At 46.4% G+C, this 13,058-nt stretch overlaps 1 protein-coding gene across 1 annotated transcript in view; it reads left to right on the forward strand.

Moving 5' to 3' along the window:
* The window catches only part of CR1L (complement C3b/C4b receptor 1 like), a gene marked incomplete at its 5' end in the record, with an annotated part of 178,044 nt that overhangs the window by 19,037 nt on the left and 145,949 nt on the right, over positions 1 to 13,058 (forward strand). Inside the window, 2 exons of the mRNA XM_082703050.1 lie at positions 6,371 to 6,431; positions 12,023 to 12,424. Coding sequence (XP_082559176.1) covers positions 6,371 to 6,431; positions 12,023 to 12,424 — 463 coding nt within the window. The remainder of the gene's footprint in view (positions 1 to 6,370; positions 6,432 to 12,022; positions 12,425 to 13,058) is intronic.

Genomic DNA, 13,058 nt, shown 5'->3' on the forward strand with positions numbered 1-13,058 from the left:
GCTGCCAGAGTTTTTCATCCTGGGCTTTCTGCTTAAGCTCTGTCTCATTCCACTCTGACATTTCTCTCCAGTCAGAATCAGAACAGGGATGCTTGGGGCTCAAGGGCTCAAGTCCCGCTCACTGGCGCCAGAGGCAGCTCCTAATCACCTGTGGTCACGAGCGACAAACCTCCTCCTAATCTATAACCAACCATTTCGAGCAGTGTTTCCATTTCCAGCAGCCCCAGCTGCCCTAATGGGAGAGCAGCCGCCCGGACCCCCCTGCTCAGTGCTTCCTACCCCACCCCTCCCTGCAAGCTCACTGCTCCGAGAGCCTCGGGCTCACACAGGGGCCTGGAGCAGGAGTCCTTGTCCCTTTGTCACCGCACAGGTGCTGGATTCCGGCCCCTGCTGCAGAGCCAGGTGCCGTCTTCCTGTGTGTGTGCATGCCCCTCACGCACCCTTGGCTGGAAGTTTGCAGGCTTCTTAGTGGATTGGTCTGTCTGCCAGCAGTTGCTGCCGCTGCTGCTGTGTGTGCGTGAGAGTGTGTGGTGTGTGTATGTGTGTGTGTGTGTGTATTTGCATGCACCAGCAATTCCTCCCATCCGTGATTAGTCCTAAAGGAGGCTGGTGTTGTAGCCAGCTGGTGTAGTCCCCCAGCACCCTGTTCCTCTCCCAGTGAGGGCTGTGGGGTCAGCTCTGCTTGGCTGGGGAAGCAGGATTTTTTTCCTCCGGGTTAGAGGTAAAGATCGGCCTGTAAGATCTGTAAGCTTGATAACCCTGTAAAGTGCCCTGTGTGGCCGGCTGTTATTTGTTCATGTGTGTACTTCATTGAAAGTAAATGCTCCTATTTGGGGCCACTGGCTGGAGCCTCCAATCCTGAGGGATTGCAGAGCATGACAGCGGCGGGTGGAGGGAAACTGCACCTGTTCTGTACCCTGAGTGCGGGGCCTTGTGGGCCTCGGACCTTGGGTGGCATTTAAAAAAAACTCATGGCTACAACCCCCCAGTGAGTTTACTACAGTGTATTTATGACCTGAGGCTCTGGTTCAGGATACAAAAGCCGCTCTTCCATAGAAGCAGTGGGAAGCAGTATGTTCAAGGTCCCAGCCTGAAGCTTGGGAACAAATGTCCAGGACAGAGGCCACCTCCTCCCCTCTGTGAGGCCAAGAACAGCCCCTCCGAGGAGTTGGCCTCTGGCTCTCTTGGTGCTAGAGGTGGTGCCGAGACTCCAAGTTTCGATTGCGTTTGACTTGACTTCCAGTTTGTTTACATGTCTTTCCTGTTGTCTGTGTGTGTCTGGTATGGAGCTCGCCAAGGAAAGACAACCATCCAGTTAGATGCTCCTTGAGAATGGCACCATGGTATCTCCCTTCTGCCTCCCAACACTCACTCAGCCACAGCACCGCCAGGTGTCTCACTTCCCTGAGCCTGTGGTCACAGATGACCATGCACTGTGTGGCATAAAACCACGGACATTTACTCTCTCACACTTCTGGAGGCCGGAGGTCCAAAGTCAAGATGTCTGGAGGGCTGTGCTCCCTCCTAAGTCTCTAGAGCAGAATCCTTCCTCGCTTCTCCCAACTTCTGGTGGCTCCTAGCATTGGCTGGCTTGTGGAAACCAAACGCCAGTCTCTGCCTCCATGCGCAGATGGCCTCCATCCCTTACCTCTGTGTGTCAGGTCTACCCTTCCTTTCTCTTACAAAGACACTTGTTCTTGCATTCAGGGCCTACCCTAATTCCAGGACGATCTCATCTCTGGGTCTCTATATTAATTACATCTGCAAACAACCTATTTCCCAATAAGGTCACATGTACACGTCGGGGGATTTAGTCCTTGCATCTGTGTTTTGGGAGGGCGCATCTTAACTGCTAACACCACTCTCCTCCCCCTCCCCTCTCTTCCTCCTCCTCCTTCGCCTCTGCTCCCCTGCCCCCTCCCCCTCTTTCTTCTCCTTGAGCCCCCTCCCAGCGCAGGAATTCTTTTTTCTCATAAGGATTATTCTTGTATAAGCCCTGCCCCTTTTCTTGCATGGTTCTTGGAATAAGGTCCAAGGATTTAATTAATCCTTGTTCCTTTGAATCTTAGAATGAAATATTTTCCTTTGTTTTTCTCATCACTTAGAACCCAGAGGAACTCAGAAAGAGAGATTGACAAAACACGGACAGCACCAGGATCTCAGGAAAGAGCACTGTGTTAGACATTAGAGAGAACGTGGTGCTGGCAGAGGCTGTAGGATGTTGGTAATACCCACCGCAGATGGCCAAGAACAACCTCTGCCTGACCGTCCAGCTCTGCTCACTCACACTCTCACTCTAAAAACCTCTTGTGTTTCCACACAGGCTCAGAATCAAGTCCAGACCCAGGGATCTTGTGTCAGCCTGTACTTCCAGCTACAGAGCAGACTGCACCTTCAGGCTGCTCTGTGATGCCCACCCACACTGACAGTTCTAGAACGTTCCATGTACTTACTTCTGTGTATGTTGTCTGGCTTGGAGCACCCCTCACCCTACCTCACCTCCTCCCACAGCTCCCAACCCAGCCAACCCCTACTCAGATTCTCCTTCCCACCAAAGCCGCCCCCAGTCTACTGCAGCTCGAATCTCTCTCTTCTTTAATTTGTCTTTCTGCAGTATTTTGTTGGATCCTTGAGAGGAGATAGCACTCAGGTTTCCTGTTTGAATGGGTACATATCTAAGGTTTCCTATGGATTTGGGGACCTTATTGATATGTTTAGTCCTTGCATTTCTTCATGTAGTGCCTGGCACATAATTTAAGCTATTAGAATCACAACTCAGTTGCCACTCACCCGTCTTCACACTTCAGGTCCAGCCCCATGTCCTCATCCAGGCTGTCTTTGTCCTCTCTCTCCGGAAGACACCCTCAGGTCAGGGTGTTCCCCCAGTGGCCCACACCCTCCACGCCAGGGTGACAGGCCATCTCAACTTACCGGAGACTGTCCTGGTCTCAGCAGCTAATGCTCTACCTCCCAAGAAACTCATCATACCTGGGCACATGGGTTGCTCTTCTCCATTCTCGGCCTCTCGGGGCTCTTGCTGGAAACACCTCTGAATGGAATCAGAGTCTGGCTCAAACTTTTTCTGGTCATTTGTTGTGCAAGCACCTAATTTCTTTCCTCCCCTGCAGGTGGGCATCTGGCCTGGCCCGGCGCAGCCCTCCTGAGGCTTCCCCGAAAGACAGTCTCATAAATGTGACTTCTGAACTTTCCACCAGCTCAGGGGCATCCTCATCTGGTCTGCATACCCGCACCGATCCTAGCTTGATCCATGTAGCTGGCCCTCCCAAGTTACCTTTCCCTCCCCGCTCCTCCACCCAAATCCCCGTCTTTATCACATTCAAACAGGGTCTGGGAGGATCGGATCCCAGACCAAGCCCTCCTGTCTATAGAGCCACAACCCAAAGATGCCTTCTCTGTGAAGCCCTCCCCAGGAAACTTTTCCCCACCAGCTCCTCACCACTCCATCTTTTTTCCTCTGGGGGCTCCTACGTGACTGAATGGATCAGGACCTCTTGTCACCATGATATTTCCCAGACTAGTTGCTGGGACCCAAGTTCTACCCCAAGTTTGCCGTAAGGTCAAGTCCTTAACCTCAGTTAAGTTAATGGTAAAATGAGAAAGTTAGGTGAATCCTAGTAATTTTACCAGCCTTACCAAACTTGGATTCCAAGGGTCTCTGCCAGCTGGTGTCCTCTGGAGAGCCTCGGATACAAACGTCTTAAGCAAGACATCCATGGAAAGAGACCTCTGGAATCTCATCTCCTGTTGGCACATTCCCTTCACCAAGCCAAGCTTGACTTGTAATTTCTACCTTCATCCTTTGATTCCCAGGATAAACCCATCCTGCCCAGCTGTGAATAGGTCACAAAGCCACCACCTACAGTTAAAGAGACTACTTAAAGTACAATTAGAAGTCTGGTTCCTTGGCCATGACTTGACCTACAGAACTCAGCATTTGTGTGGAGAGGTTATATTCTTGAGCTTTGTCCTGGGCTTAGTTTCCAGCAGACCCACAGCTCTGACTTTCTCCTTCTGTGCCCGGGGATGAGTGTGTCAGGACCCACGTTTTTCTGCCCTGAGATGTTTTCAGGGGTACTCTGCCTATCGGAAAATCAGACTGGGGGTCGTTCAGCTTCGAATTCTCTAACATGTGCACATATTTATGTGTGTGTTTACTTTTAACATCTGTGCCCTGCTTTCCTCTGGACAAGGTATTTTCACATATTTTATCTTATCTGATCTTGGCAACAACTTTGTGAGGAACGTGAGGCTGATTGCGAGCCTGAGGATTTGAAAGAGGAAATGTAAGCTATGTGGCAAAACTAGAACTTGAACTCGTATTGTCCAGCTCCGCATTCCACATCCCTTCCACCAGCCCACTGGCCTCTGTGCACCTGCAGTGAGGTGATGGACAGCCTTGGGGATCCCCAAACAGGGGCCCTGAGAACATTCCATTGGCAGAGGCTGGTGGCCAAGGAAGCTATCTCATCCCTGAGTTTAGTTCTGTAAATCTTGTCTCCCAGTCTTCAGTGCACACACAAATCATCATCAGTCTTGTTAAAATGCAGATTCTAGTTCAGGAGCTCTGGGGAGGAGTCAAAATGAAGTGTTTCTAACAAGCCCGCATGTTGTGCTGGTATAGCTGCTAGCTAACGGCATTTTGAGGAACACACCTGAGCAGCAGGGCTGTGACAGGTCCAGGTGACACAGGCTGACAGGGACAGTGACTCTCTATCTCCCCAGGCCTGTCCCCAGGAATCCACCGTTCTTCCCCAGTGTCAGAGGCCATGGAGAGATGCTGATCATGGGGGAGGAGAACCTAAAACCCAACCCTGGCATCTGCAGAATCTGTCTGTAGTCAGGAGCAGGGTGCATGGGTTCCTGTGTCTTACAGTGCGTCACCCTGGGCTGTGACCTGTGTGCCCCTGTATCCAGGGCCCCTTGGCAGAAGGAGGTGAGCACTGTCCTGTCACACATCACCTGCCTTGTTCTGTGTAACACCAGATGGGTAGCTTTCACGTCTGGTCACCATCGGTTCTCACCTGGCATCTACAGTCTAGAAAAGGCCTTTTCAGCTACCTTCAGGAGCAAATGCACATCTGGAAATATAGTTTCAGATATGCTCAATACCAGAGTTCCCAGGTTAAAAAAACGGAGCAGAAAATTCAAATCCTGGTGGCCCCAGAAAATCAAGGCAATTCGATGTTCCCTTAGAGCATTTCTTCACAGAGACCTTCCCTGACCCGTGTACTCTCCATCCAGGTTAGTTCTCCCACCTGTTTTTTCTCACAGCACCTTTCCCCCCCTTTGTAACACTTAAGCCATTGATCATTTTAAATATAAGATCTTTGATATTTGCTTCCCAGAGTAGTTTTGTCTCCTGCTGTCACCCCAGTAATTCTACCTCTGTCTTTGAGGGTGGGTCCCCTACTCTGTACCTCTCAGGCACTAGGCAGCGGTTCTCAAGGTGTGGTCCCTGGTTAGAATGACAAATTCTTGTTCCCACTCTCACCCTATTGACTTAGAATTTCTGGTGCTAAACCCAGAATTCTATACTTTGTTAAGCCCTGCTGGGCATCCTAATGCCCCCTGACTCTTGAGAACTACATTAGGGTTTGGGACAGGTGCCACAGTGTCACACAGGTACCCCCTTATGTGGGCTGACCATCAATAAGAGAAGAGGGCCATGGGGCCCTTGGAGCCGCTCATCATCTCACAGAGAGGTGCTGGTGCCCATTCTGCACCTGCAGGCAAGTGGAGGGACCCCCTTCTAGTGTAAGTGGGAGAGCAAGCTCTTGGTGAAGGGCACGCTGGGTCTGTGGAGCTAGTGGATTCCAGGCGTAGACTTGGAACATAGCTGCCTGAACCCAGGAAGCCCTCAGCCCAGAAAAAGCTGGAGACCCCACCACCCCAACAGTGTGGAAACCCCAGGAAGTGGAGCTGGATGTAATCCCTCCCACAGAGAGAAGGGAAACGTCCCAGTCCCAGCTAGCTTGCTACCTAGACAATGCAGAGTGAGATCCCAGGATCACTGTGGTACAGCTCCGATCACAACCCTGGCACTTAGTAATAGGCTCTCAGTATTTTGGGGGTGAATGAATAGGATCACTTCCAACTCTGAGGCTGATCCTGTTTTTCCCAGATCTGGATTGGTCACCATTAGACTGGTGGCTTCTGAAATATTTAAACAGGAATGATCTCTCTTGAGGGGCAGGCAAAGGGCTGTATTAGCCCCTGTTTTGTGCCCATACCTATAAACAGGTGCTTGTGTGGAATTTCCAGATTCCTCCCTTTCACGCAGGCAACTTGGCTTTCTGAGAAACTTTGAGGGCTCCTCAGCTCCACTCTCCAGTTGTAACCAACACCCCAGGCTGCCAGGTTGACTCAGGCCAATGGAGAGACCAAGTCCATTGGACGCAGGGCCAACCCAGGTAGAGGCAGTGACTGGGAGTATTTCTTTCCACCCAAATGAAGGAACCCACTAATGACCCAACCCCCAAAGCTTTCTTTGAGGCATGCTGGCCCTCCCAGGAAAGCTGATCTTGCCTCGCTCCTGCCATCCACCCAAGAGCCTCCCTCTGAGGGCCCTCTGACTTGCATTGTTCAATTAGCAGTCTCTGAACAACCCAGGGAAAGCAATTACCCAGTGCCTTTGTGACACCTGCAGGAAATGACAGGGGATTTCTTGCCATGCAGGCCCCCAGCCGCAGCCCCAGGCTCGCATCTCTTTCTTCTGCTTGATGAGGGAGCAGGAGGCTGGCTGAGGACAAAGCAAAAGCTGGCGCCTTGCACCCCCCCTTCATCCGCTCCCCTCCATATGTGTAGCATCCCTCAGGCAGCCCTGACTGCCATGAACAATAAGCAAATAGTTAACTTGCAGAGCTCACAATCCTGCTAGACCGGAGTCTCCCTTGGCTTACAAATGTTCTAAATCTCACTAACAAAGACGATTGATAGCAGGATTGTGACACCCCACCAAAAAGTCTCCCAAAGATCTTAATGTTAATGGCTGGTCTAAAGACAACATTGATCCAGCAGCAAGGGCAAGGCCTCTGGCAGGCCTGGAACATCCTGGCACCTTGTAGGCCCTCTTTAGCATATGAAAACTCCACTGAAACCTCCCTTCCCCTCACCTTCCCCCAACAGCAGGGTACATAACCTGCCATCCCTCACAACCCAGGGCAGCAGCTCTTCCTGCCCACGGGTCCTGTCCCCGTGCTTTAATAAACCACCATTTTGCACCAAAGAGGTCTCAAGAATTCTTTCTTGGTCATCGGCTCCGGACCTCAGCCCACCAAACCTCACCTAGGTTCTAGAACTTCATCATGCTCACCATGCCTTTGGCTTTGGCTAGAAGCTCAAATTCTCCCCCATTTTTTGCAAAGAAATCTATCCCATGAATCATTTACAAGCAGTCCTCTTCCTTGACTCTTAATTTCTTCTCAGTGCCTTAATCTCTGTCCTCTTTCTCAATTTCCTCTCTGCTGCCTAGGACTACATTTTCTGGACTGGTAAATAATGCCGCTGACAATGCTTTGAAGTAACTTTATAGTGTTTTCCATCCCTGATGTGTGCACACACCATGAACTGAGACTCCTCCATCTGTTTTCATAACTTTCATAACTTGAACTTTTCATAACTTGAAAGGTACATGATCCTTCCTATCTCTCTGCCTTGGGCTCCCCCCACTTATTAAACCTGCTCCCGGGTATAATTACCTTACAACTTCTCTGAGCTTCCTCTGGAGCTGAAAGCTGGGGTTGGGGGGGTACTGGGGACGAAATCAGGGCCCTGACCCACAGTGCTGTCCCTCAAACCCAACCCTGTCCCGGAAGCCTGACTCTGTGCCCAGCTCAGTTTTATTTTTGTTTTTCAACATTTCCTTTGTGATTCGGGGTCTCTTCTGATTCCATACAAAACTATAAACTCCCAAAATTGAACCAGGAAGAAATTGACAACCCGAATAGACCGATATCTAGTAATGTGATTGAAGCAGTGATCCAAAACCTCCTAAAAAACAAGAGCCAGGACCTGAAGGATTCCCTGGGGCATTCTACCAAACTTTCAAAGAAGAAATATCACCTATTCTCCTGAAGCTGTTTCCAAAAATTGAAGCAGAAGGAAAACTTCCAGACTCTTTATGAAGCCAGCATTACTCTGATCCGCAAACCAGGCAAAGACCACACCAAAAAGGAGAATTTCAGACCAATATCACTGATGAATATGGATGCTAAGATTCTCAACAAGATCCTAGCAAACAGGATCCAACAGCACATTAAAAAGATTATTCACCATTGATGAGGGAACAGGAGGCTGGCTGAGGACAAAGCAAGAGCTGGCGCCTTGCACCCCCCCCTTCATCCGCTCCCCTCCATATGTGTAGCATTGCTCAGGCACCCCTGACTGCCATAAAATGATAAATAGTTAACTTGCTGAGATCGCAATCCTGCAAAACAGGAGTCTCCCTTGGTTTGCAAATGTCCTTGAGATTACAACAAAGAAGTTACCTTATCAATAGCCCAATTTCCAAAGACACAGAACTCAGTTCCTCAAGCCTAATGTTACCCTCCCCTCCATAAAAACCGAAGGAGGTGGAAGTAGAAGGAAAAGTAAATAAAGTTAAATTTCTTCTAAACCTAAATCTCATTAACAAGGATGCTTGATAGCAGGAATGTAACATTCCACCAGACTCCCAATTGTCTTTACTTGATAGCAACTAAGCCTTCAATATCCTGATAGTATTCTTTGTCCCAATAGCCCTTCTGAACACCCCTTTGTCCTCACCTACCCAACTCCTGCGTATATAACCAACCACCCCTCACAACCCGGGGCAGCTGCATCTCTGTCTGCCCACGGGTCCTGTCACCGTGCTTTAATAAATCACCATTTTGCACCAAAGATGTCTTAAGAATTCTTTCTTTAGTCGTCAGCTCCGAACCTCACCCCACCCAACCTGACTTAGGTTCTGGGACTTCATCACCATGACCAGGTGGAATTCATCCCTGGGTTACAAGGATGGTTCAACATTCACAAATCAATCAATGTAATAGAACAAATCAATAAAAGAAGAGAGAAGAGTCACATGGTCCTCTCAATTGATGCAGAAAAAGCATTTGATTAAAATGCTTCAAAGTATAGGGATAGAGGGAACATTTCTGAACTTCATAAAATCTATCTATGAAAGACCCATAGCAAATATCATCCTCAATGGGAAAAAGCTCGCAGCCTTTCCGTTGAGATCAGGAACATGACAAGGATGCCCACTCTCACCACTCTTGTTCAACATAGTATTAGAAGTCCTAGCAACAGCAATCAGACAACAAAGAGAAATGAAAGGTATCGAAATTGGCAATGAAGAAGTCAAACTCTCTCTCTTCACAGATGACATGATAGTTTATATGGAAAACCCAAAGGACTCCACCCCCAAACTACTAGAACTCATACAGCAATTCAGTAACGTGGCAAGATACAAAGTCAATGTACAGAAATCAGTGGCTTTCTTATACACTAACAATGAAAATACAGAAAGGGAAATTAGAGAATCGATTCCATTTACTATAGCACCAAGAACCATAAGATACCTGGGAATAAACCTAACCAAAGAGGTAAAGGATCTGTACTCGAGGAACTACAGAACACTCATGAAAGAAATTGAAGAAGACACAAAAAGATGGAAGACCATTCCATGCTCTTGGATCAGAAGAATAAACATTGTTAATAAAATGTCTATACTGCCTAGAGTAATCTATACTTTTAATGCCATTCCGATCAAAATTCCACCAGTATTTTTCAAAGAGCTGGAGCAAATAATCCTAAAATAAGTAAAATCTTAAAAAAAAAAAAAAAAGAAAAGAAAAAAGAAAGACCAGTTCCCATAGATCACAGCGCAATAGTATAATACCCTAAATCAGGTGACATTATAGGTGGGTCTCATTTCAGAGAGGCTCTGTTCCACTGGTTGATTTATCACACTGTTTTCATGACTATAACATATATTAAGAACTGATACCTGCTGGTGTATTCTCGAACCATGTACTTCTTCCCAGATTGATTTGGTAATTCTTGCCCCTTTGCATTTTCAGACAAAATTGAGAATCAGTTTGTCAGTTTCCACAAAAAGAAACCTACTCAAATTTCTGCTTACTTTGTATGGACTCCATAGATCAATCTCTGGACCACTAACATACTTACATTTTTGAGTTGTAAATTCATAAACATGATATGTTTTGCCATTTCTGAAATTTCTTTAATTTCTCTCCATAATACTTACCAATTTACATTTTAGAAAATGATGTAAACATAGAAATGTAACATTGGAAAATGTAACATTACCTAATTGTTTCTTAAATATGCAATAGTTTGACCTTGGTCCCAACAATCTTGCTAAATTTACTTATAAATACAATAGTTTATCTGTATATACTTTTGGATATGCTGCATAAATAATCATGTCACTGATACATTATTATCCTATGTTTAATCCCTTTATTTCTTGTATTTTTATTTATTTCTCTTGCTTGAATGTATCTTTCTGATATCTTCACAGATACATTTTATCACTATTCCAGCATTTATAGTCTTTTTTGGGGGGAAGAACGGGAAATAGACTGATTATTTTATTTGAATTAATTAAGATTCCCCTTACCAGAAGGAGAAGCCTTCTTAGGAATTTTTATTTTTATTTGCTTTTGTAAAGATTGATTAATTGATTTTTTAAAGAGAGAGAGAGCCAGCCAGTTGAGGGGGGGGTGGGTAGAGGGAGAATCCTCAAAAAGACTCCCAACTGAGCACAGAGCACAACTCACTGCCAGGCTCAATCAATCCTAAGAGCTCCCAGAGATCATGACCCAAGTGGAAATCAAGAATTGGACACTTACATGGCTAGGCCACCCAGGAACCCTAAGAAATGTTATATTTAATTTCATGTGTTTTGCAATTTTGGATAAAATCACTTAGTTCTAGTTATATAGTATTACAGTAATATAATGTACTATGTCCACTGACTACATTTTCAAATGTATTCAGGATGTTTTTTGGACTAATATATGATCATGTCTACAGGGGCATCTTGTTGTGATATCAAACTTCAGCTTGAAAAAATGAGTTGGTAAATTTTCTATCTTTTACACCTCATGAAACATTTGAAATTACATTTGGAAGTGTGTATTACCTGAAAGTAACTTGATAGAACATTTAGGTAAAATATTTCTCTATTCTGACAAATTTCCTTGTCCATTTCAGCTTTTTAATTATCTTGAATGAATATTGGTAATTTCTATTTCCATTCATATCATTTAGAGTTTCAAAATGTTTCACATTATATTAGTCTACACTTTCATGTAATTTTCTTATACATTTGCAAATATTTTGAATTCTACTTCCTACACTGGTGTATCAGTGTTGTTTCTCTCCCCTTCCATTTTTCCTTCAGCAAGGGTCTTTTTATTGTTTTCTTTTTAATCATTTTTTTCTTAAGATTGTATTTATTTATTTGACAGAAAGAGAGATCACAAGTAGGCAGAGAGGCAGGCAGAGAGAGAGAGAGAGGGAGAAGCAGGCTCCCTGCTGAGCAAAGCGCCCAATGCAGGGCTGGATCCCAGGACCCAGGAATCATGACCTGAGCCGAAGGCAGATGCTTTAACCCACTGAGCCACCCAGGCGCCCCAGGGTCTTTTTATTTTTTTTGAACGCTCTCCTGGGCTAATAACAAAATGGAAATGAAGAAGGCAAACGGAAAAGAGTACGGGAAACTGGTGTACACTATGGTGTGATAATATATCAAAGAGCTATCTAAAATGAGAGGAAGTTTGTTTTAAAAAAATGCATATGCTCATAGGAAACAGTATAAGCAGGAAAGGCAGAAGGCATGCTATGATGCCCACCAAAATCACAATCTTGTAGACATGTATCTCCATGTTAACAAAGATTAAAACCAATAACAAATGCAAAACTAGTTCTGCTCATTGCCTTTCTGACGAGCTATTTGATCCACTATTATTTAAGTTGCCATCTCTTTTCTCAGCGATTCTTTGTGGGCCACCCCCAGCCATTGACAACGGAAATGTCGTTAACCTCTACAGAGAAGATTTTCCCTATGGAAGCGTGGTGACCTATCGCTGCCATCCCGGACAGAGAGGGAAAAAAAAGCAGTTTGAGCTTGTGGGCAACCCATCGATATATTGCACCAGCAAAGACAATCAGGTTGGCGTATGGAGCGGCCCTCCGCCTCAGTGCATCATACCTAATAAGTGCACACCTCCACACATTGACAACGCAGTGAGGGTGTCTGAGAACAAGACCTTATTTTCCTTACATGACACCGTGAGGTTTCTCTGCGAGCCCGGCTTTGTCATGAAAGGACCCTCCAGCGTGCAATGCCGAGCCCAAAACAAATGGGGGCCAGAGTTGCCGAGCTGCTCTCCAGGTGAGTCTGACTGAGGCTTTGAAGGGACCGACGAAGGGCATGTGTTGCAGGGGATCAGGAGGTCAGTGCTCATTCTGGGGGAAGGATATATGCAGGGAACAATGTGCGCAGATGAAGCATGAATTATGAAAGTGTGTGTGTGTGTGTGTGTGTGTGTGTGTGTGTGTGTGTTCACTTTTGCCTTCACTTTGAAAGTAGGAGCTTCATCAACCAAGGAAGGAGACTTTTGGGACTCTCATATCGAGCATCCTCAGAGCAAAATACAAGCTCCAATATCTCCCCCATATCCTAAAGGCTGAGGTGCACTTTCTACTCAGCTGTGCAATAAGCACTTTAAATGCCTTATCTCATCTGCCCTTCACAGCTCTCCTTTATGACAGGGCTAGTAATTCCATGTAGACTGGCCAGCACTGGAGAAAGCACCCTCAGGGTCCTGGTCATGCATTTGACCTTGTGCCAGGAAGAACTCAGCTCCAGTGATCAGCCTCTAACTAGGTGTGAGGCCTTTGGGCACATCCCTTCATTGTCTGATTTTACATAACGGTTAAAGGAGGGGGCAGGAGCCTCACTTGATTTCCTCTGTTACACCTGACCTCCCGTTAATGGAAGGGTTAGAATGTAGCAAAAGACCTTT

This window comes from Mustela nivalis, assembly GCF_964662115.1.
Source record: "Mustela nivalis genome assembly, chromosome: 16".
In the NCBI taxonomy this organism is placed as follows: Eukaryota; Metazoa; Chordata; class Mammalia; order Carnivora; family Mustelidae; genus Mustela; species Mustela nivalis.